Genomic DNA, 25632 nt, shown 5'->3' with positions numbered 1-25632 from the left:
TATGTCTGACTGCAAATATAAGCTGCCTTTTCCTGAGATGTTCAGGAGAAGCAAAATAAGTGATCAGTGGTGCTGGTACTTGCTCTAAATGTATTGCTTTTATGGAGGCATCACTCGATCTGCTTTGGTGTTTGTGCTTTTCTAGCGATACATCAGAGACACGAATCAAGGGCTTTACATATTTTGATTAAAGCTCTTGTTTGGCTTGCAGGTTTTTTTCTTGTTTGTTAGGCCGCAAATGTGTATGGAGTTATGGACCATGTAATTTAGAAAATGTCTTCAAGTTAGAAAATTGCTCTATATCTATGAATTTTAAAAAGCTGGAAAAATGCCCAGTTTTTAATCAAGGAGTAGCCATGCTGATTATTATTTACACGGCTACGTATCAATGCTTTATATTAATTATGTTTTGCATGCTCTGCTGCAGAATTTTTTTTCATGAAAGGCTAAAACACTTGATCACAATGCAGAAGACTTTAAGATAAATTATGACTTTTTTTTGAAATGAGCAATATAAAACTTCATCATATTTAATAGGAAATTAGTGTAATTCTATGAGCTACTGAACATACATGTTCAGAAACCTATATGGTCACTGACTAAAAAAGCTCTGGCCTAAAATTAACTGCCCTAATTTCATATTGACACCTTTATCAGGAAAAGAAATAAGATGCAGAAAAATATTTCAGCATTTTTTAAAAGTATCCTTATATTTGGTTTCCTATTACCTTCAGTATCACTGAGTAGAGTGAAGCCCATGCATAGATATTTTCAAAAACTAGTCTTTCAACTTAGAAAAAGCTAATTAACAATAAAGAAGAAAGGAGGGAACAAGCTAACAATGAGATGGAACACAAACACCTATAGGAAAGTTGTATTTTAACAGAGACCCTGTAACACCAAGAGCATATTTTTCCAAAAACATCCTGCATGCCTCTGTAAAGGGAAATAGCATCAGTGCATGATATGTGCATTGCAAGTAATCTTCTCAGAAAAATGTTCATTTCTTCACAGAAAACCAAAGCAACCAGATTGTAAATTGAGCATGAAGTGTATCAACATGAACATTAGAAAATTCAGCAGCAAATAATGAGGTATTGGGAAAAATTAATGAAAGTTTTCTGCAGAAGAAAAGACTCTGAATTTTAAAGCTAAGTATTTAACAGAAATTAAGTCCTCAGGATGTCATAGGCTTGCATGAATCTAAATTTAAAACAGCTTTTCTGACTCAAATAATATGTTGGGGATTTCACTTAAATAATATTACTGTTAAATGTACAATGAGCCTGTGCCATTAAAAGCTACTTGTTCTTCAAATGAAAAACCAAACAAGGACTTATTCACTATTCCCACCTGGAAATACAGTAAAGATAATAATACTAATATATAAATATTAGAAAATGTAATTAACGACAGCAATATACACTATACAAGGTAATAATAAATTAAAATTTCCATTTCTTTCAGGGATTCAATTGAAATTTCATGAGGCATAACTCAAATGTTCTCATAAAATGTGTAATTTTTTTTTTTAAGAAGTATCATCTTTGGATTGTTATCCTTCTGTCTCTGTAGTTGGCTGAAATGACAGGCTAAGTTCAATTTGGCAATATCTGTGTTTGAGCATGTGAACTGAAAGTATCCCATTTCTGAATATTTAAAATAAATCCTAATAGGTTTACTTTGAGGGCACAAAGGGAAATTAGTACTACTCAGAAACTAGAGGTTTATTTATAGCTAACCAGCATTTCTATCTAATAGTTTTTCTATTTCAAAAATAATCTTATTAAAAAACTGCTATGCCCAGACATGGAGACTACATACTCACACAAAGACAAAACAAAAAAAAACCAAAAAAACCCACTGCTTTCCCTCATCTGATTGATGGACTCAGTAATAAAAACGGGTTGTTTTTTCCAGAGATAATAGAAGATACTTATCCCATATATAAGTATTTTTCACCTGAAACCTTCTGAACTCACTCTTTCACTTTCAAAGAACTAAAAAAATTCTAATTGAAGACTCCGTGTTTAGTACTTTTTGCCTTTCCAAAGCAAAATTTTACAATTTTAAGTATCAAACTTGTCTTTACAGCTTATTAACTATGAACCAGATAGCCAAACAAGTTCTGTATATTCTGTTGTTACACAGGAGCGGCACTTTTCTGCAGATATAAATCTAAAAAAAAAAAGAGGTTACACTATACCACTGTAAAAATTAGAATTATAGCAAATTGAAAATAAGAGATATGTAGTTATTCTAAGAGATAACTGTTGGGAACTAAAAAAGAGCCACCCCCCCCCCCCCCCAAAAAATAAAAAAAAAGAAAAAAAATAACGAAACTGAAGAGTTCATGCAAATTTTTATTTTATTTCTTCATCGACATTTTTCCTAAACCTTGTTATTGTATAGTTACAAATGCTTTCCTTCCTTCCTTCCTTCCTTCCTTCCTTCCTTCCTTCCTTCCTTCCTTCCTTCCTTCCTTCCTTCCTTCCTTCCTTCCTTCCTTCCTTCCTTCCTTCCTTCCTTCCTTCCTTCCTTCCTTCCTTCCTTCCTTCCTTCCTTCCTTCCTTCCTTCCGTGCTCTTTGAGGAATGGCTGCCTTTTCTAAAATTCTGTGTGCATGTACATGTGAACGCAATAATTGTAGATGTTCATTACTCACCACCTTCTATTTATTATTCCCTATTATCATTCACTATTTTTATAACCCTTAAAAAATCCCTGGCTACTTTTCCTGGAAGTCAATTCTGCCTACCAGAATTTTAGAGAGCAAAAAGTCATAACAAATGCAATAGCCCAGGCTACTGAGTAGTTCTTAGGAATGTATTCTCAACTCAAACCAATAAATTTTTCAGATAATACATTTACACTGAAAATCCAGCCAACTTCAGTTAAGATTAATATTGTCATTTGGATTTCTCTGTCTTCTACAAATTGGCTACCATATTAAAGTTCATGCAATATCCCATTTCCATCCTGCACCCCATCCTACAGTTTATTTGTTTTCTTCCAGAATAATATTATAACTAAATCAACTTAGAAATTATTCCTTATATACTGTTGCAGGCAATAATATGTAATTTCTGAGAAAGCACAGGACACTTGCTTCCTCTCAGTTGCTCCTTTATCATATTCCTTTCTGCTCTCAGTTTTGCACTGTATAATTAAACTTCAAATTGAAAATACTGAAACCTATTACCTATGATGTGTCTGTGTTCCTCTTACTGTGAATTATGGATCGTGAGTGGGTCATTAAATCTCATCTACATACTTAGAGTAAATGTGATGAGAAGTATAAATCTGGATGTATGTATTTATAACTTGGAAGTGTCCACAGAAGTCATTGTACTTAGGTCATTGTAAATAACATTGTAAGATTATTTCCAAATGTACTTAACACATTAGTATCATTAGGCTTAAACTCTATTTTTTAGAAAAAAAACCCTAAAGCACTATCTTATCATTTTAATTAAAATTTTTTTACTAATATCTGGTAAAATGCATATGGCGTCTTTCAGTGCTAACATTTAGAAACCTAAGTGTCTCAGTTTCCCAAACTCCTTTACAAACTATAAATTAGATAATTTTGAAATAATTTTATATTTTAATAAAATATTATACAGAGTAATAAAATAAATATTTAATAATACACATTCCCAACATGCTGAGGGAATGGGAACGTGGAGGGAAAAAGGAAAAGGCAAAAGGGAAGAGTGAGGGGAAGAGAAAGGACAAAAGAAACAGAAGGGGGAAGGGAATTTATCTGTGTTTTAAAGATACCATATAAAATGGGAACTAAGCATTCTCATTAGTTTTTGGCACCTATTTAGAGTGTAAGTGGGGACAGTGGCAGTGTATTAATAGAATCATACTAGACACAGAATTTGCATTTTCCCCACTGTTTTTCAAAATACATTCAGTTGCCAATTAAAACTGAGACTTTGTGGAGCTCCATTTGCTTTGGTTTTTTCCCTGTTTTCAGACAAATGAAAAAATAGCACATGCGTATATTGAAAAAAATCTGTTACATTATAAAATTATATGTAAAGTAAAAAAACACTGACTATTTGTCTTTCTTGTCGAAAAGACTAAAAGCAATAATGTTAAGTCCATAGAAACATTAAGAAAAAAAAAATCAAAATTAGAATAATGAACAGCCAAAAGTTATCAAAATAACTCTTGATCAAGAACAGTAACAAGATTTATGTGATCTTTTTCCTTTTTTCAATGCATTTTCATTTCATCTGTACTCAAATTAGTAGCCTTTATTAAACCTTAAAAGAAGTAGAAATTTTGAAGACAACTCAGTCAACATGTACAAAATTCTGAAAGTGTCCCAACCCAACCATTCTATGAGCCTATGATTTCCAATCTGCTTAAATTTAAGAGAACCCATATTTAAATGGGGTTTCTAAAATGTGGTTGTCTGCTTTCTAAAAATAATATTAAGTAAAATATTTACTGAATATTTCAAAATTTAAGAGTGGTCTCTAATATCTTCTCATTCTATTTTCCTTGCATCTCTCTAGCCTTTTATGGACAAATACATGCCTCAGAATAACTCTATGCAATGTAGCTGATGGAGAAATCAGATAAATTTCTTAAATCTTTATATCTGAGTAGATGTCAGTTTATCTTTGTATATTCCTATACCCACCTCACATACATTTTCACATCAGAGCTGAATTTGCCATTGAACTGCCACCTTTAGACTTCCATCTGCTTTAGAAAAAGCTTTACTTGATGCGGTTTCAAATTTTTAAATTGTCCTCCATGTAGAGTCACATGACATTTATTTTGTGGACTCAATCAAAATTAGAATAAATTATGACCAAGTTAGGAATGAGAGAGTCAGGAAAAAATAGTAGAAAAAGCCTAAGACTTGGACAGTGGAAAATAAATATGTTATGAGGGATCTGGACAAAGGCCCTTATGGTATTTGTATTTTGGCTGGACTAGAGAGGAAAAAATGTTCATAACATTGTTCACACAGTCTACAGAGTTCTTTCCCTTGCAGCAGCAGAGGATGCACCTCCATAGACAAGATTTTCTGAAAGTGTGTGGGTGGGATAGTCTAGATTGGCTCTGCTCACATGAACAAGGAGTATCTGAGCTCTGCTTCAAAAAGCAACATGAAGGGCTGTGGTGACCTAGTCCCGTCCTCTTGCACTTGAAGATAATATTTGTGTGGCTTTTGAACAAGGAGGGGTTTTTTCCCTGCTGTAAAGAAATAAAACAACCTGCCACTGGCAGAAACCTTATTCTCCATCTAGTAATGTAAACAGCTTCCTTCTAATGACTGTGATGCATCATAAATTCAAAATAAATTAGTGCCCATTAAAATACAGGCTTTTCATCATTTGTATTACAGATACTGCCGGAGCATCATGCATTTCTGGAGCCACCTTTCCACTAAAGAATTATGTTGACATTCTTCTGCAAGAACATATTAAAATAATCCAATGAAATATACCTACTTCTGCAAAGATTTACCAGGTGTGCCTGTGAGGAGAATATTACTGAGGTTCACTGAGGAAAGTAATATTTTCTTCCCATAAGAGGAACTATGTTTCTTTTAGTAAGTTTTAATATATCTTACTGGAAAGCGATTGGTCAGAACTTTGACTGATCTAGGCAATGTGTACATCTGAATACCATGTCAGGTAATTTTTTTATAACATCAGGTGAAATAATCTGGAAGAAATTCCATAATACAAATTTGTTCTTGTCTTAACCCCATTTGCCACTTCAGCTCTGGCTCTCTGAGCATAGGGTCAAGTGCTTCGCACTCAGCTTACTGTTTACATTTGAGTAAGTAAATATGAAGAGCTTCTAAATCACAGTGGCAAATGTAACCTTGCACACTCTTTCCACAGGTATAAACTATGGTGCTGTGCAAAAGACAAGAGAATCACTCTCACATATATTATGTGGCATGCTAGTTGATTTTTAAGAAGCAATGCAGAAAATGAAAAAAGCAGTGCATGAACCAACTTTATGCTTTAACATCAATTTTATTCCAAAGCTGAAATAAAAATTTCAAGCCTCAGAATTTTCAGTTAAATTAAAACTCTTCAAAACACTCACTCTGAAATATCTCTAGGGTGTTCTGCCAAATAAACAAACAAATTAAAAATATAACTGTGTGGCATTACCAGGAGCTCATTCTTCCTCTTAGCTCAAAATAATTACAAACATTTTTTCCAAGGTTATTAGGTATCATATTGCATATCATTACCAGTCTTAGGGAACTTGCAACTCTACAGTTTCTTATTTTAGTATAAGCCCAAAGTGGTGTTTATTACTGTATATGCAGTCGCCCAACACACGCTGAACCTCTCCCTGAGATGAACTGCCATATCTCATTCTGGGAGGTGTAGTCCTCTGAGTGATTGTTCATGTAAGGGGGCTTCAGCCCCTTACATGACAGGCTCCAATGTCAACATCTCCAATGTTGACTACATTCTTTTCCCATGTGAGAATCATACAATTTCAGGTCACTACCCGGAAATGTTTTGTTACAGAATCTGTTTCAATGAATAATCCTTACAGTCACAGTCCCTGATTCTTTTTTTTTCTCAGAGAACCTTGCAGCACTGGAGCTCTGTGGAATACAATACATTAAAATCGAAGTTAGGAGATTCATACTTAAGGTCAAATTGTACTGTATCCTTATTTTTCTGTTTTCCATTTATGAAGCAGATATCAGCTTACTAACAAATAAGCCAGAAGTTTTATCTAATGATTATTTCAATAAAATGAATACCAACAGCTTTGCTCAAATCCTGTAAATCTTCAAAGCTAGTATTCTATATTTTATTTATATTTTGTTTGGGGAAAAAGATATTAATCATTTATGAATCATGTCTTTTTAAGGTGAATATAAATAAAAATGAGATTTTAATGAATGCCTCTGAAATCATGTAAGTCATTGAAGGTAAGCTGTCAAGAAATCTTGATGTTGCAAACACACCTAACGATAAACATATTTGCATAAATATATAAACATGTTCATATGTTGACTTTAGGTAGGTGAAAAAAAAAAAGAATTGAACTTTATGAGATCACTAAGGTCTTTAAAATGAAGTATTTCTTGTAGGATAGTCACCAATGCCCATACTTGGAATGGAGTCCCAGGCAGCTATTTAAGATGTTTCTGACAAGAGAGTAACCTCATGAATGAAGGTGTTCCTTCTCTCCAGCTTTAAACCCTTATGTTCCTTAATCAAATATTTCACCCATTCAGGAGTCTTGGTTTCTTATGGATTGATTAGTTCCTCTAAAGACCATCTTTAAGTTAAATATTGGAAAGTAAAACCTCCTGTATTTTGTTTATTTACTTGCTGCTCTGAAAATTACAACTATTCTGACGAGGCAAGTAATAGCAGACTCATTCATTTTATTACATACACTTAAAGCTTAGCAATGCCACAGTATGGAGAGATTAATTTTGCAAGTTGGGTACATGCCAGTAATTCAAATAATTTAGACCAGCACTACTCTAGAAGCTTTTCTGAGTGAAATTTTACTTCCAAGGTCATAAAATTACTCCACCTTCTAGGGAAGGCCAAATAGGACATTGCTGCCTTCTCTTGTGCCAGTCCAGTCTTGAAAGCTGGTGCACTTCTTGGGAAATCCTGCAAATCTGGAAGCAATATATGTGGGACAGAGAAGCTCATCTTTTTAAAAGAACTACACATTTCAGTTCAGGTAAGTTCTGTTCCAGGAAAAGCAAAGGATTCCTCCATAGGAGAGCAGCATGAGTAAGGTTTGCAGCATGACAAAGTTGGTGCTGCCAGCTGATACTGATAAGAGGTGTTTGGGGATCTGGTTACAAAGAGACTGAACTGTATTTAACTTTTAAATCATTCCCAGAGCATAAGAAAATATATCAGATCTACAGTTTTCTATCAGCTTATAATCAGTTACAGAAGAATGTAAACCTAGACAATTATTAGACAAGCCAGTTGTGTTCTTTTCTTATCTGCTTATGGAAGAAAGGGAATTACGGGCATGAGGAAAGTCATTGCAAGGTAAGAGAAGATTTACAAGCTCAAAGGTACTGTTAAAATGACCAGGTATTTTTAATAGGATTAAAACTAGTGCAACTGAGTCACTGTCACTGGAACTTGGGAGAATTATAACCCATTCAACATACAAGAGATTAAAGAAGAAATCAAACCTTAAACACAAGCTTAAAACCTCTAACAATGGGTGTGTATCTCTAATAAGAATGTTCATAGATTTCAAGGTGTCTAGGTAGCAAAACATAATGTATTAGTGTAGGGTAACAATCATGTAGGGTGGCATCAGCTTTGATTTGTGCAAAATTTGAACTTTATCTCTAGATTCTCTTAGCATTCAAAAGCCAAAGAAGTCTTTGTATTTGATGTGTTTTGGACATTTAGCTTCAGAAGGAATGAATCAGAAATTCCCATCTTTATTGACTGACAACAGAAGATGTCTAGAGAACTGATCAGATGTAGGTGCCTTTGCTGAGGAAGATGAAACACATGAATCCTGTTCATATTATCTCCAGCTACTATTGCTAAAAAGCTGTAAGGATACCATTACTTTCTTCAAAGTTTTCTAAAAGTTAAACCTCTTAACAGTACGTGTTTCAAAGTATTATGCATAGAAAACCAAACAGGCAAACATTCCCATCATCAGTGAAAAACTGTTAAAAAATGTGTTTGAACTATATGAGGCAATGTCTTATTTCCCAACAAAGTTCCCGTTTTAATCACATACTTTCATTTATATGTCATGTCATAGTAGATATTCCCCCAAACAAAGAATCAGGCAGAACTGCAATGTAAATACTTAACTGTTTCTTGACAATGAGAAAATACCTGCCAAAATTTGTGGAAAAGAAAGCTAAGATTTTCTTTGGCTTCTATGCACCAACAAAACATGTATTACCTACTAAAGATGCATTTGTTTGTATTCTTGGATGTACAGAATCTCAATAGAATATCACTACTAGATTAAAAGGTTTTTGGCTACTAAAAAATGCTTCATATGGTTTATACATTTAAACACATTTGCCATGAGGTCTCTGCAAAAATCTTCAAAATTAGTAAATCAATTTAAAGAGTGCCTAATACAATCATAAAAAATACTCTAAACCATCACTTTTTTATTTCTGTTCTTCCTCTGGCATCACCATAAACCTGTCACAAAGTCTCTGGCACACTCACCCCTGCTAATGACTGCAGAATACATATCTTTATGAATCACAGTACGTCTCAGCTGTTGCCATTTGATACTGGCTTAGAATATCTTCTAAACATATCAGCACAATTCTGTTTTCCTTGAGTATACTCTCCAAAATAAACATGGGAATAGTTCTTAGACATTCCAAAACAATGGACCAGTAAAATTCTATAATAAGTTCTTTGTAAAGTGCTGGGTTTATTCTTTCATTTGAAGTGCTGGGTGACTACAATGGTATACACAGACTTTTCCTTCCCCACAGTTCTTCTCTGGTATCTGCATAAATGTCTCATGATTCCCAGTTGTGTTAGACCATTGTTTCATTACCTTTGAATTACCCACCACACATCACGAACACAGGCATTGTATGATCAACTGAAAAATTATATGGGAACTAATCCAACATTTGCAGTACTCACAAAATAAGCATTCTTTCCTCAAAGTTTTAAAAGCTCAATGAACATATCAAAGGCCTCAGCTTGTCCCTTGATACCTTTCTTAAACAAACCCAAAGTTTTAGACCCTTAGAAAATGATGCATGTTATTTATTATTGTTAGACTTTGACCTATTAATTGAAACTAAGTGGAAATCAAAAAAGCATCATTTTTGCAGATAAAAAAAGCTGTCAATATTTATTTACTCATTGAAATCCCTGTCTGGTAAAACCAAATTAAGATCAAAAAAAAGTCTTACAAAGGTAGAGTTATTAATTAATGCTCATTATGTAATCCACATTGCCAACTTGTATGTAAATGAGACCTGTTTCAGTAAAAGGCTCAAGTTAATTAAATTTAAGTTACCACAAATATTTCTATAGAATCATGGAATTGTTGAGGTTGGAAAAGACCTCTAAGATCCCCAAGTACCATCATTAACCCAGCACTGCCATGTTCACCTCCAAAGCACACCCCAGGTGATCGTGTGTATCAAACCACAACCAATAACCTATGGCTGGAACATCAAAAGAAGTTCATAGAAACACAGTGGGAACTCTGTATCATGTAATGTCTTTCTGAAAATTACTCAAAATTAACACAAGATACAATAAAACCAAAATCTTCATTGTTTATCCCAGTGGAAGCATGTCCTCAGCTTTGAGACTGGCTTCCGAAGTGTATCCAGATTCCAGCAAACCCCTTTTTTCATGAAAACGTGACAAAACTGGATCCCCAAAAGGCACTGAATATTTAGCAATTAGGTCTTATCTGTTCAGCAAAATGTAACAAGTTGCAGAGTAAAAATCCATCTTGTTCCTGTACATAAGGTGACAAACCTGCTTGAAAAGAAAATGTATAAAACCATCTAAAGCAGATACGTTTTTGGGTTTTTTTCACCTTTCTTCCGTTGACCATTTTAGAGTGTTTTCTAAACATCTAGGAAGACATCTCTGTTTAAAACATGCATTGCTTCTGCAGAACACTACCCTACAATGTCCAGTTTTACTAAAACTCAAAGCCTTGCAAGAAATACAAGACCTGGCTGTACTACCCTTCACGGGCTTTAGCATTCAGGTCTTGTTTCTTAAGAACCGAACTAATGTATATTTATAATATTTTGTTACTCTTATCTCCATTTGCTAGTAAGAGTCAAAATGCTCTGTTCTTGTGAAACCTCATTACGACTCCTTTTCCTTTATCTGCGAGTTTCAAATTAACTTGACATAGATGTTTTTCATATATCTCAGGCTAAATGTGAAGTATTCCCTTATGCCCATGAGGAACTCAGAAAGTTAGTAAGTTCTGCTTTCAAGGGCACTCTAAATGAGGTTATTAAAATGCAACACTTTGCATATTCTGATGGGGAAAAACACTTGCCCCTGACAACAAAGGAGACAGGTCAATTCAAGAAAGCTTCTCAATCTCCATATTGATGGCCACTGAATTCCTTGTGCCAGTATTTGTAAAACCGAAATTAGAAAATGTTATCAGGAAGGAAGGAAAGTGTAGGAACCCAGGTTCTGCCCAAAAGTAAAAATCTATAACCATCTGTTGTTTGTGTTACATGGATTTCACAACTGTCATCTCCACTGTGCACGCCATTTCATCTTCACAGCAATATCACGAAAACACCCACTGAGATAAAATCACAAATATTTTGAACATACCATATGATACGTTATTTTCCAAATTAATATTAGACAAAGTCAAAATGAGGACTTGTCTATAGGTTACTTTTGTGCTGTCACATGCAAAATCCTTCTAGGGTTTGCTATTGTTTGGAAACACTTGACTTCAGACTTGAATAACTTGTGCAGTACTGAAGAGAAAGGAAGATATTAAGTGCTACATTTTTAAAGAATAAGCATGTTTTGAAAAATTATAATGGCCACTCCATACATTTATATAGCATTTTCTTCAAAAGCAGTCTAAAGATGTACTTTCAACTATTTACTCAGAAACATTATCCAGAATTTAAATGAAACTTTCATGTTTTCTGAACTTCAGGCCAGCAAGGCTGTCCCACATTTCACTGGATGGGTAATAAATCCTTCAGGCTGGGTATGGCTTGAAGGATTTATCAGCTCTCAAACTAATCTTCATAACCCAATGTTACATCCAAAAAGTTCTTTTTGAGAAAAAAACAAGCAAACAAACAAAAGAAACCAAAACCACAAACTGAAACTGTCCTTGGAAAAAAGACAGAAAAAGAGTTAAGGACCAGCGAGTGAACAAACTGCTTTTCCCCCGAGGAAATCTAAAACTCAAGGTCAGCTCTGTCTGAAATCACCAGACCTGTCACATGGCCTTCATAGCTGCCACTGTGGCTCCTATCAAACACACACTGAAAGCAATGAAAACATTTTTACTGGAAACAGATCAAGCTCTGATAAGAAGCTCCTTAATCACCTTTGGCTGATAACGCTGCACAAAGTGAGAGGTAAAGTTTTGAAAAAGAGAAGAATGAACTAAGAGAACTTGAGGTCAAATGTATTTGACCTTTTTCTTTAATCCCTTGATTTCTCTGTGTGTTGGAGCAGAAATATGACTCTGTAAGTATATGGATACATATTTATTTCATATACATAAGAATACATACATGTACATGCATTTTATACACATATCTATCTATTCATACACATGCAGGAACGCAGATTGTGCTGTCAGGATAACTCAACTAATTCCACTTTATCCCAGCTTCTGTCCTCCAGTAACAAAAGTCTGGTGGTCCCAATCTCAGTCCCTTGGGTGTAGGAATCCATCACAAACCCATCACCCTTAATTTAATGCAATTGACAGTCTCTGCTCAAGAGAGGCAGAAGAAGGAGTTACCATGGAGACTGAACGACTGCTCTTCTCCAGAGGATGCTTTTATCAAGCATGGCCTGAACAGTAGAGGCTGTGCAATGCTTGTAACCTTAACCACATCACTGGATCATGCTTTTTGGGACACCTTTTTAGTAAACTCTAACAAACATCAAAAGGTTGGGGGGTGGGGGAAGAAGGAAGAGAGAGCTTAACAAAACAAACAAACCAACCCCCTAAAACACAACAGAAAACAGTATGAAACTGCATATTGTGCCAGACTGAGAGCGAAAATTAGTTTCATATTGATTTGATTTATCAGATTTGTCACCTCTGCCTGGTGCTTTCCTAACAGGGTGAATGCTGTGCTTGACCTATTTGCTGGAATTAACCAAGACTGCAGGAGACCATATGGATTGCCAGATGGTCTGCTATAATTTAATGCCATTTATTCTAAGTATGAAGTAAGTGATAAATATAATTAACATTCTTTTAGCTCCTTAGTGAAGCTTTTTTCTGAGGCATTGAAAGGTAAGTTAATACCTTGTTGCAGAAACACAGATGCCAGCTAATTACTGCAAGAGGCTGCAGCCTCCAAAGCAAAAAGTGTCTGCACATAGTCTAACTTATTCACTGACCCCACTGTGATGATTAATAGGTTGAATGCTACGCTGTAATGAGGATGACAGATCTTAGATGTTTTCAGGTTACCTTCATTAGTAGCATGATGAACAGTGTTCATTGCAGGTGCACGTATCACACTTCATAGTAAACAAGGCACCTTGTACTTGTGCCCTGTACGTGTGTTTCACATTACAGCACATCAAATGTGAAGGAAGAATCAAACTACCTTCAGACAGTAAAAACAATGAAGTGATTTCCTTCAGAAATGTTTTTCCGGATTGCTATTTCATATTCTGCCAGTGATTGTTTAAATGGCCTAGATTTTAGGAAGTGGTCCTAGAGAAGCTTTGGCTTCAAAGAGTGTTTATATCAGGCAGGGTCGTCATTCTTAGCATTTTAAAACCAAGAGTCTGTAACAAGATGTCCAAACAACTCTGTTTACTGTTCCTGTGCTGATAATCTTTGTAGTAAATGGGGTAGGTGTTAGCAGAATGAATAACAATTTTGTAGTTTTTAATGTCAATATAGAAGCTCAGTTCGTAACTGGTAATCAGAACAGTCAAAGAAGTATTAGAGAAAAGGAAGAAATACCAAATCTTTTGTATTTAATAGGAAAAGTTGTGCACATTGAACCTCACAGATAAAAATGACCACAGCAAAATGTCCTGAGATTTGCACGTGTACTGTTAATGCAACCTGGGTGAACTTTGACCTGACAGAAATGGCATAAGTGAAATGCTATGCAGAGAACACAACATAGCAGCACCTGCACTATAGAGCAAACCTGCTTCACATTGTTAAAGGAGCTCAGGGTCAGCAAGTCAGAGTATACAGAAAGCAAAAAAACTTTTTTCCAGCTTTTCAACACCTGTGTTCTTCCCATACAGATGGGAAGATGGGTTCAACGCTTGTTCAGGGGTTTCCACAGTTACTCAGGTACACTCCACAGTGCAAGTACTGATGCACCTTTAAGAAAGTGCTCCATTAGGGGGGCTTGAATGTGAGGAGATACACCCTCTTTCACTTCACTCTTGAATGCTTCAAGTTATTTCTTCATCTGGTGAATTTTGGTGAATTCACTTGATTATTGCCACTGGTCCTATAAAATCCTTTAAATTTCTCCACCAGCTTGTGAATAACTCATAATTTTCTATTAGTATATGAATAAAAATAGTATCAAAATATGTCAATAGCATACTTTTGTTGATACTGATACCATTTGTCAAGACATTTTCATTAGGTCTCTGTGATTGACAGAATTTGAAAAAAGATCCATTTTTCCATCCCATCAACTGAGGTGCAAAAGCTAATGCTATGATGGCTCCAGCTTCATGATTGCAGTCAGACAGGGAAAAAGAGGCAGCTGGAGAGAGCAATCCAGATAGCCTGATCCTCTTTGTAGGCATGCTCCTTACTTCCCTGACTGCTAAGTAAGGTAGGGCCATTCATGTGCCAGAGTTTAGGGAGAATAAATTAAGAAATAAAAAAACTACCATGCTGGAAATGACACTTCATTCACCCTTTAATAGATCATTTGTGGGACCTGACAACACTGGACTTTACTGTTACACAGACACAAGTAAGAGTATTCTGAAAAATACTGGAGTGACACTCTTCAGTGATTAAAGAGTTTCAGTATCTGTATGCTAGCAGCACAGTGTTTTCAGTCTCTATGTCTATACATTCACACATATGTACATATACATAAACACATATTTGTAAATGTATGCATTTAATTGCTCCATCAGTGCAAATAGTCAGATGCTCCAGGTGGTTATTGCTTAACATTAAAAGAAAGGGAAATGCTGGATCTGTTGCCTGAATTAACAGAATTCACACCTTTGAACTGTCAAAGTGTTTTGCCTAAGCAGCAGCTAGCACTCACCAGTACTTAAAAGAGAAAAAAATTCTGATAAAATGAAGAAACCATGCAGAATTTAGCAAGTTAGTCTTTGGGATTGATAGACACAAAGCCTGTCAAAGCAGATTTGACACTTAGTTCTTAAACATAGCTTTATACTTTAAAATCCTTTTACATCTGTCTTGTTCTTTACTTGCTTGCTTACAAGAAAAAAGGTATCAGAGAATTTATGTTCACTGTTCAGTTCCAAGAATAAGATTGTCTGCATCTTAGCTGTCATACAAATGGCATGTTTGAAACATCACTCTTAGGAAAAATAAGGACCAGATATAAACCCCCTGCCTACAGAGAAATATCTCATGAATGAACCCTCATTGCCGTAATAATTTTCTGTGATTAGGCTTCATCATTGGATGTACTGAGAAATCTCACCAAGGCAGTGGAAACTGACCAAATTTACCGCCAAACCCAGAAGAAATTATTTGGACATTGATTTGTTGGGGAATTATACTCTCAAAAATTGTGAATTTAGGGAAAGATTGAAAAATCTTTTTTTATCCAAATTAACTAAATCTTAGGTAGAGGAACAAAGAAAAGGCCCAAAGGGGAAAAAAATGCTTTAAGACCATATGAAGAAAACAACCAAGCAAAGTTATTTACTAATTTCAGGAATATCTTACCTCCTGCATACATGACAGCAAGCATTATTGATGATATCCAAGCTATCTCACTATATGATGTGTGGAAGATCTCTTGTATTTCTTTGAAGAACACTGTGATGGCTTTAGGGAAGGCATAGGAAAATCCAATGGAGATAAAAGCCCCAAAAACCACAACCCATCCCCAGCCCCCATCAGGAGGTGGGTAATCTGGCGCTCCTGTTGCAGGTGGCATTTTTGGTCTCTGTCTCTTCTCCAATTAGACTGAAAAACAAGGAAAGAAACAGATTGTCAAATTTTTTTTTTCTTTTTTCCATATCAAACTGCATTATTCAATAGTCATCTGCAGGGAACATAAAAAGCCCTTAGAGCAAAGATCAATTTCCAGCTTTCATGGGACCACAGAACAAGAGTACCTGATTTTAGAAGCAAAAGCTGTTCTGCCAAAACACTGGTAAGAATATTTCCAATAGCCTAGTCAATATGTGGGAATTGTTAAAAATCACTCATCTCAGTCACTGAAGTTGTATTTGCAATTAGTCACTTATTGCAAAGGGACTGGTTTGTGTGGGTTAACTTCTGTAGCTCTACAATCTACAGTGTGGAAAAGAAACAATGGAAAAAATTTACACCTAAATTATAACTAAATGCTATAAATAAATTTTAGTGAGATTTATTGGTACCGCAGCAAAATCATCATCAACAGAGAGGAACAAATTGCGACCATCTGAAAAGCAGAGATCTAAGCAGAGATTTAAAATTTGCTGTGTATCCATAAAATAAATACATAATATTAAAATTCCATATTTTACTCTTAAGATCTTGATATTTTGATGTTGATATTACTTGCAGGAACAAGGTGGAGCTTGTTGCTATTAATTTTGTTGTTTGCACATATTAGAAGACATCAGGAAGCTTTCTACCGCTCTTCTATAATTTAGAATTGATCTTAAGAGCTGCCACCAAAAGGATACTTTACAGTGGTTCTAAGAGGTGTAGCCAACACTTCAGGCAGCCCAAATCCACACAAAATTTCTAAGGCCTGAAATAAATTTCATATTGCTAATATCATCCTGATATCAAAAACTTTACCTTTTTTACATTCTGCATTACCTTTTTTAGAAAATATGTAGCAGTGAAAATCAATTTTTTCATTTCTGAGATTGTTTCCACTAACAAATCCCGTAATAAGAATAATTAAACACTGAACTGGAGTCCACTGTGGTTTCTTCAGCCTACACATACAGTATGAACTGCAAATTTTTCTTTCCTTCCTGTTTCTTTCTTGGGCATTTAGGCAACTTATTACTCTTGATTGGTCTCCTGCCATACTAGTATCCAAAACTGTGGAGGATAACAGCGAGTAGGTTGCTGTTATGGTTATGATTACCAGCAAGCCTCTACATGATTTCTTCTGTGCCGCTTAGAGCACAGAAGAAATCAGCACAGAGAAATTCCAATTTCTCACAGTAAACTGCATTAGCGGTGGGAGTGAGATGATTACCTTAACAAAAACAAAAAAACCCAACTGTGTCAGCTTATACTTATGTCTTGGGATAGTGCCTGGAGTACTTTTAGGGTAAATGCCACGTAGCACTGCATGCAATATATGCCACAAAAAAAGCAAAATATTGTTTTTAAGACTACCTATTACTGGGCTAGCCCTGTGATAGAAACCCAGCGTACTTTTGATTCTCCAGTTCACTGAAGCTGACTGTAGACAGCAGCTACAATCCCTTATAGCTGGCACACCTCTGAGGGAAGCTAAATCAATGACTAAAACATCAGGCTTTTAGGCAAAATTTTAAAAGCCCAGGTAGTTTGGCTTCTGCACCAGATAACTGAGATTTCCTACTGGCAGCAATAGGTATCAATTGCTCTGTATACAGAGCATATAAATCTTTTTATATGCATGTCCAGAAAGAACCTCTGGTATGTACTTTGTTTCTGCTTATCCCAGCCTCAGTTTAATGTTAGTTCACTGAGAAATCTCAGAGAGGAAAACTTGGGCCTGTCACTAGAACAAGTTGGACAAACAGAAATAGTTCTGATTGCTGAGACTTAACTTTTTGAACACCGTTAAAAACTCCTTTCTTTTTGCTGATAAAGATCCATTAGAAGGAAGAGTATCTCAGAAAGCCCACTGTAACTTAGACCACAAATAATAGTGATCAACTGCCTGTTCAAGAGCACAAAACCCCAAATTTGCCATAAAAAGTAGAATTCTATTTCTGTGAGTTAAGTGGAAGTACAGAATGAGTTTGCCATCTATCCCAGAAAAGCTGTTGTTCTGCTCATCTGAGAAAACTTTTGGTTGTTTAATGAAAAAAGGTTAACTATTGTTTTCTTACACTTAAAAGACTTGAGCATATTTGTTTTCATATTTAATATTCACATGACAACACTTCTATCGCTATTATGAATTTTTGTGATGGCAAACAACATCAACACATTGCTCTTCATAAAAATGGAAGGGGCTTATCAATTTACTGAGGAAGCACTCCTTTTCCTAAAAATAATACAAAAGCACTTTGAAAAATCACAGCCACCACATTAGTTAAAAGAATGCTGAAGCTTCCTGAATGTCACTAATAGTTTGGAGATATCCCACTATATCCACCCCTTTAGGGTAGAAGAACAGGCTCTGACAGTTCAGTGCTTTCCTCACTTTAAAACCTTCACAGTAAATTACAGGAGAATTAAAGAGACAAGCCAAGGGGCATTGGCTGCTCCTGTGCCTTAGCCTAGAGGCAAATTGTTGCAAAGGCCACTGCAGGGTCCTGTCTGCCAACCTACAGTGGGCATTCTGCAGTCACAAAGAAGAGCCTGGATCATAGTATCTCACACCTCCTGTTTATTCCACAAGGTAGAGCTAAGAATAGCTTCCCTGATATTCCTTTATGATCATCATGGCCAATATTAGCTCCAGTCAATGAAAAGTGAAGAGGAAAAAAATAGCAAACACGTTTGTACCAAGGTGAAAATAAGTGTTCATTTTCTCACAAACATTAAATCCAACATCTCATACATGCTCAGGACCCAAAGTGGTATTCTCCTGTAAAATCTGCATTTAATGTCCTCCTGCAATCCCTGAAACTGAATCCCTCCTTAAGAAGTCTAACCCATTCATATACCCAGCTCTAACCTAAGCCTAACTAGTAATTGAGTAACATAGGTAGTGTTATGACAAGTGCAAAATCCATCAGCAACCAAAAAATACCAGGATTTTACATTAGTAGACACAAATGTGGATAAAGGAAGAAGCAAAAGATGGAGGAATGAAGCAGTGATAATCAAAATGCCTTTTCAGAAACTCTTAGAGGTTATTATGGGCTGTGAAGAATAAAAAGAAATATGGCAGAAATCATAAGAACAAGGATGTGTGATGATGCTTACGTGAAGGACACAGTACTAGACCAAAATAAGAAAAAAAGAAACAGCACTTGAGTAAATAAAGATCACCAGCAGTGTTCTTAGTCAGTCATATGAATTCTGTCATGTGCTGTGCTTAAAGCTAGCAAGAGTGCATTGCCCATACCTATGCCTTTATAGGCAAACAGTGGGCGAGGAACGCTGCCTGCCCCCTCCCAGGGAAGCAGCAGGGGAATGGTGACTGGAGTGGGTCCTGAGTGAAGCCATCAATCTCACTTCTCACTGTCAAATACACAGAGATTCCTCAGCCTTTACATACCCTGAGTGAGATGTGCACAAGGATTTTCTCCTAAGCTCTTTCTAGTTCCCCTGTATAAATCCGATCTATGTAAGCAGAGAACAAGAATGCAGTTTACTGTGATAGGAGCTGCATGTGTCTGCTAACTAAGAATAGGAGAGAAACAAGAGGACACTTTTATAACATATGATAAGCAACATTTTTATTGCCATTTTCATCACATTTGAACTTAATTAGGCATATAAGAACTAGTGAATAAAAGAGAGAAAGAAAAAAAAGGAAGGAGGAAGGGAAAAAGGATAGATGTGAAAGAAATGAAAAAAAGGAGAAAGAAAAAAGGAAAAAAGTAGCAAGCAAGCAAGAAGGTCAAACTAAGAGCAAATGCTACAAACAAATAATGTATCTTGATACCATGCATTGCAGACTTCAGTCAGTTATAATCAACCTGTTTAAAGTGCTCATGTGCCTACCAATGCTTCATTAATATTCTGCAGTTGCCAGCTGCCAGAATCAGCTATCAATACAACAGCTTGTCAAAGACCCTTCTGAGAAGGGTTTATATTGTTCTCTTGTTTACTAAGGCTCAGATTTTACTGGGAGTTTTAGTTTTGTTTTTCTGCAAAGTTAGAGTAACTGTTTGTTTTCCTGCTGGCATTTTGTCTGCCTTGTCCTTAATGTGCCCCATCATCACTTGACTCAGCAGCCACATGTCCCAGAGTATAAGAACTGGCATGTGAAAAATCTGTCCCCAGCTGCTGTTAGGATAGTAGAAATACTTTGCATTTGTGTACTGCCCTACAGTTCCAGACAGTAAGCCAAGAATTGCAAAAAGCTTTGCAAAATCAAGCAAAATCAGTCTTATAACATCCCTGTGAGGTGACTGAGAAATATAATCCACTTTTAGACATGGGAAAGAAATGTGAATACAGACTGTGACCTAAGTCTCATGTCCTAAGATCAGTGTCAGAGCTGGCACATAGACTAATGCCCAAATAAGATGTGAGTTATGACTGAGATCTTTAAATATGTGCGTATTTTAGAATCTCATTAAGTAGCCAATGCAGATTATTTGTACTGCTTAATACTAGAGCTAGGAGCTCAGGTGGGGTACAATGTTTGCTTTATAGGTTTGAATAGTCTGCTGCTCCAGCTTAACGTGTTAATTACACTGCTGTATTTGAAATAAATTACTTTGTAGAAGCACTAAAGCATAGTGAGTTAAGAACTATACTCATATCAAAGATCCTTGCTTAAATGCTGTAACTTTTTCAATTTTCATTAACCCCTCTTTAATGAGTTTTAAGCAGGATGGCAGACTAGCAGGTACCATCTCATCAAATGGTATTGCCTCACAAACTTCTCTAAGTTATTGTCATAATCTTGGGAACAAGTTTGAGCCTTTGAAGAAAAAACATATCTTGTTAGTTTTGTAAGAAGGCTTTGCTCCTACTTGTGATGGTGGTTTTTGGGTTTTTTCTGAAGAAAGGGAAGATGGACAAAGACTGCAAGGTAGCAACAAAGTCTGTTCTCTGCTTTTAGTTCTGACTACTCTGATCTGGAGGCAAAGTAGCTCCTAAGGAGCTCTGGTACCTAGCCTTAAAGAACTAATTATCCTGAAATGGGAAAATAGTCTCCTTTTTGGTCTGTGTTCAGAGACTAAGGGGTATGTGATAAATAAAACCCAGGTGGATGAAAGATGCACTCAGAGTCAAAACTCACTGCCTTTTTTCCACTAGGGTTTAATCTTTAGGACAAATATACCTTGTGTGAGACCAAGACTGCTAAAAGTGTGCCAAGGCTAGACAGCATTTTCCAAAGATGCTGGGTTTTGTAAAGTTTCTCCTACAGGCTTGAATCTAAGGGTCATGGCTGTAAATGCTTTCCAGACAATAACATAACTTACATATAATATATTACATTAAATTGTACTTACAGGCCTAACGTTAGAGTTTGCTACTCTTGCTAAAAGTCAAAGCAAAAATAATCCCCAAAATCACTATTGTTACTTAAGCCTATTTCACTTCATTGTTAAAATTATATCTACAGGTATTTTAGGTCTAAATCACTAGCTTGTTGAGAAACAAAATATTTGTTTTTTCTTGAAGAGCAGATGAAGGAACTAGCTCTAAATATTTGAATCTATGAAAAAATTATGTAATAATTTGCAGTTCAGAATCAGTATTGTTGTGTACTTGTCAGCCCACTGAAGCAGTAACAAAACAAGTGCTTGGAGCAGTGTAGGAATATGAGAGCCCCTCAGACATCCAAGGCAGACATATGCAAATCATTCTTCCAGCTGTCTAGGAGGTTGGCAGAGGCAGGCTCCATGGAGGGAAGCAGAACAGAGGGAAAAAGCTCATGCTGTAAGATAAAAATAAATGAGAAATCCCCCTAACTTTCTTTCTTCTTAGGGTCTAGCATTTCAATGGACTGATTCTTAGGAACAGCATCAACTGGACTGAAAATTGGATGTTACAGCAAAAACTGTTTGCTGAGCTATACTAGGATAATCACAGATCTGAGTTCCCAATGGCTGTGGGAGTATTCACTGAGTATGCTGAGCTGGAAAGGACCCACAGGGATAATCAAGTCCAACTCTTACCTCTGCACAGGACACCCCAAGAGTCACACCATGCACCTGAGATTTTTGTGCAAATACTACTTGAACTCTGTCAGGCTGGTGCTGTGACCACTGCCCTGGGGAGCCTGCTCCAGTGCCCAGCCACCCTCTAGGTGAAGAACCATTTTCTGATATTCAACCTAAACTTCCCCTGACACAGCTTCAGGCCCTTCCCTCTGTCTTTCACCTGTCAACACAGAGAAAAGATCAGTGTCTGCCCCTCCTCCTCCTCACTGTTGGAGAGCACAAAGGTCTCCCCTGAGTCTCTTCTTCTCCAGGCTGAGCAGACCAGGTGACCTTGGCCACTCCTCAGACATCATCCCCCCAAAGCCCTTCACCATCTTTGTTACCCTTCCCTTGACACTCTCTAATAGTTTAATGTCTCTTTTATATTGTGGTGATCAAAGCTGCACACAATAATCAAGCTGAAGCCACACCAGTGCAGAGTATATTTGAAAGTCTAATTCAGTTTGACCAGGAAGAATTCCTTTCTTCCTCTCAGAAGACTCAAAATAGGATTACTGACACAGAAGTGAGTCCTGAAAGATATTGCCCTATAAAAAGCAAAAACATATACATTACGCCGTTAGTGTAATTAAAATTCCATTTGCACTACAGCCAAAAGTTATTACTAGGTCAGTAACTAAAGTGAGGTTTTTTACAGCACTGGAACCTCCATCTGGGAAAATTATATTGTAAATATACTGGAGTTGTTACATCATTGAAATCAGGTTTTGGACATTGCTAAGTCAGTAGTGAGATGACTAACAAAATGTGTCAAAACTAATATTAATGCAGTATTTATAATTAATTTGATTTTTGTTGCTGTGTTTGGTTTTTTAGTTGTTTTTAATTTTAAATGTCATATGTTGTACTGCCACATTCTCCTGGGAATCCATGATCTGCATTCACAGTCACAGTCATGAGCTGGACTTCCATTCATCATCTCTTCTGTTACTACATTTTTCCACTGTTTTTGAGGGAAACCTATATGACAGGCTTACTCTGGATGACTAAACACCTACATAACTAGAGTCAAGTGAAATGAATTCCAACCAAAGTGATTGCAATTCTGTTTTAATTACTTCAAAAAGACAGTCAATAGAATATCTAACCTAAAGAGGTTGTCACTCTGCCCAAATTGAAATGCACTGAAGTGAACTGTTGATGGCTAAATTGAAAATGCCAGTGATCCAGTCTGAAGAATTAATCAGATTTACCATAAGTTGATTGAAGTTGATGAAAAATTCTGCAGATTTGAAAAAAACAAACCACCAAACTAATCAACTTTTCAAAAAAATCCACACCCAAAACTCTCTTCTGTCATTGAATAACTAGCTTTAATAAGCCTAGCTAAACCCTTTATAAGTCAAAGTCTTAGCTCCCTACATTGCAAGAGTATTGATAAACTTATTAATTAATTTTTAACCACTCTTAAATTCTAGCACTACTCCCTCATATTTAAGTATGGTGGTTACCAGCTTGACAACTTAGAGATGCTTGATATTTTAACTCTTTTTAGACCAATATTGAACAATATTAGTAGGATTAGCCTTTCAACTACATCAGCACACTCGTCTTCTCTAAAATTCACATTGAATAAATGTTTTAAAAAGAAGACTTCCCAGAATAACAGAAGTCATGTAAATTTGCAGCTGTTTGTTTGATATGTATTTGAAGAATTCTGATGTTTGGAAGCAGGGAGTTATATATTCATGCAATTGCAATATTTTATAAATGGAAGAACTAAGGTTTTAAGTCAGTGTTAATGGAGTTATCTGCACAGCTGCTGAACATTGCTTGAAAAATAAATAGCATAATCTCTCTAAAACAGCAGATTTTTTATTATCAAAAATAACAGGTATTCATTTTAATACCATTCTTTCAAAACTAAGCTGCAGGAAAAAATATCAATCATGGGAAAAGCTAGCATATTCTTAGGCTGCACCACTAGTTAATATTTTCAAAATCTAAATTTTTATCTTTTTACAAAAACATGTTATTTGAAAGTGGCAATATTTAATTCATTTATTGCTGAAGATAATATTCATATTCATATATGAGCTGAATATTTGAATTAGGAAGATGCAATAGATTCTGATTGAAATTCTGCTGCTATAAAATTTTGTAAACTTTATGAAAGTTACTCTGGGCTCTGGCGATCAGAATCCAAGAATTGGATCCAGTTGAATTGGATCCAATTGAATTGGATCCAAGAACTGGATCCAAGATTGAACCCAATCAGAATTGGCTGTCTTCTCTGCTCCAGTATTATGGCCCAGCGTATTTTTGTATATGTCCTACCACACATTTAAATCCCAGCCCAAAAGAATAATCTCTCACATACTGGGAAAATATTTTTCTTCTATCCTTGCACAGCACATGACTCCCATGGGTGGAAATAGTTACTAATGTTTAAGTCTCAGTGACAACTACTTAGATTATGTAATAGGAAGTAAACTGATCTGCATTCTGTCCCTAAGAGCATATGACAGGGAATATATAAAAGGCCAAGACTGGAAAACAACACCAGACTGCAGAAGTTTATACAGGATTCACTTTTCGTTTATTCCTGCCAGTGTGGAAACTGTTCCCAGTTTAAGATATTTTTCTCTATTACTAATAAAATGGACAAATTTAAGAATGCTTCTGATGATAAAGCCTTTTAGAAGTGTGAACTAGGAAAGCTAATGAATGATAAATCACCTTTTCACAAAGTTACAGTTATCTTACATACCATATAGAGAAATAAGTAAATAAGGCAAGAAGGAAAAGGGCAGAACTATCAAAACTTACAATGAGGAAAAGACCTTTTAAAAGAAATTATTTCGGGACCACTGCATGTTCAAAAAACCAGTAAAAAATCTGCAATTCTGGATATCCAGTATGAAAACCTCCCCAGAACTTAGGTAATAAGCAAGAAGTCATTTAGTTAATATAGATTTTAAAAGTTGTGTGAGAGTAGAGGAAGTAAGCCATCTATTTGTCTGAAATAAAACTAAAAACATATAGATAATTGAAACTGCAAAATCCAATTGATTCAACTCTGCCTTTAAAAGCTTGAGCTCTTTCTGCCAGCAAGAGTTAAAATGTGAGCCGCTGATTCCAAACATACTATAGCCAAAATGTAAATTAATCCAAAAGACATTCTGGAATTACTAAGACATATTAGGTTACATATTAGGTTAGAAAAAAGAAAGAGAGAAAGAGGGAAAGAAGAAATGAGAGAGAGAGAGAAAGAGAGGAAAAATGGAAGAGAGAGAGAGAGAAAAAAAAGGAGAAAGAAAGAAAGAAAGAAAGAAAGAAAGAAAGAGAAAGAAAGAAAGAAAGAAAGAAAGAAAGAAAGAAAAAGATTTTTCCCACTTACAGAATTTAGAAGAGATGAAATTTTTTATGCATTTATAAAAAAGGAGTTTTAGAACTAAATGAATGGGGCTTTGCAAAACGAAGTGGAAGAGTTTCGGAATGTCAACATTATTCTCACAGAGACAACTAACCAAAAGGTTTTTTCAAATCAGAGGCACTAATTTTCATTAATTTTCATCTCATGACCAGTGATAGCCATAGCTCTGAAAAAGCAAAATATGACAGCAAGTTATGCTGTCCTCTCCAACAGTTTCCAGTTCCTGGCAAACACATAATCACACAGTATCATGTCAGGTATACTGACACAGCGCTTGTGCTTGGGCCCAACCAGGGGCCATGCCTAAGGATGCACTTTCCATTTCTTAAGTGCA

General features: G+C 35.8%; 1 protein-coding gene across 1 annotated transcript in view; it reads right to left on the bottom strand.

Annotated features, from left to right (window-relative positions):
* The window catches only part of SLC16A7 (solute carrier family 16 member 7), an 80760-nt gene that overhangs the window by 18562 nt on the left and 36566 nt on the right, over nt 1-25632 (bottom strand). The window contains exon 2 of the mRNA XM_084206183.1: nt 15627-15869. Coding sequence (XP_084062309.1) covers nt 15627-15840 — 214 coding nt within the window. The 5' untranslated portion in view covers nt 15841-15869. The remainder of the gene's footprint in view (nt 1-15626; nt 15870-25632) is intronic.

The sequence above is a fragment of the Fringilla coelebs genome (genome assembly GCF_963513975.1).
Source record: "Fringilla coelebs genome assembly, chromosome: 5".
NCBI lineage: Eukaryota > Metazoa > Chordata > Aves > Passeriformes > Fringillidae > Fringilla > Fringilla coelebs.
The sequence above is the reverse complement of the archived record's forward strand: the minus strand, read 5'-3'. Positions and strand labels throughout refer to the sequence as shown.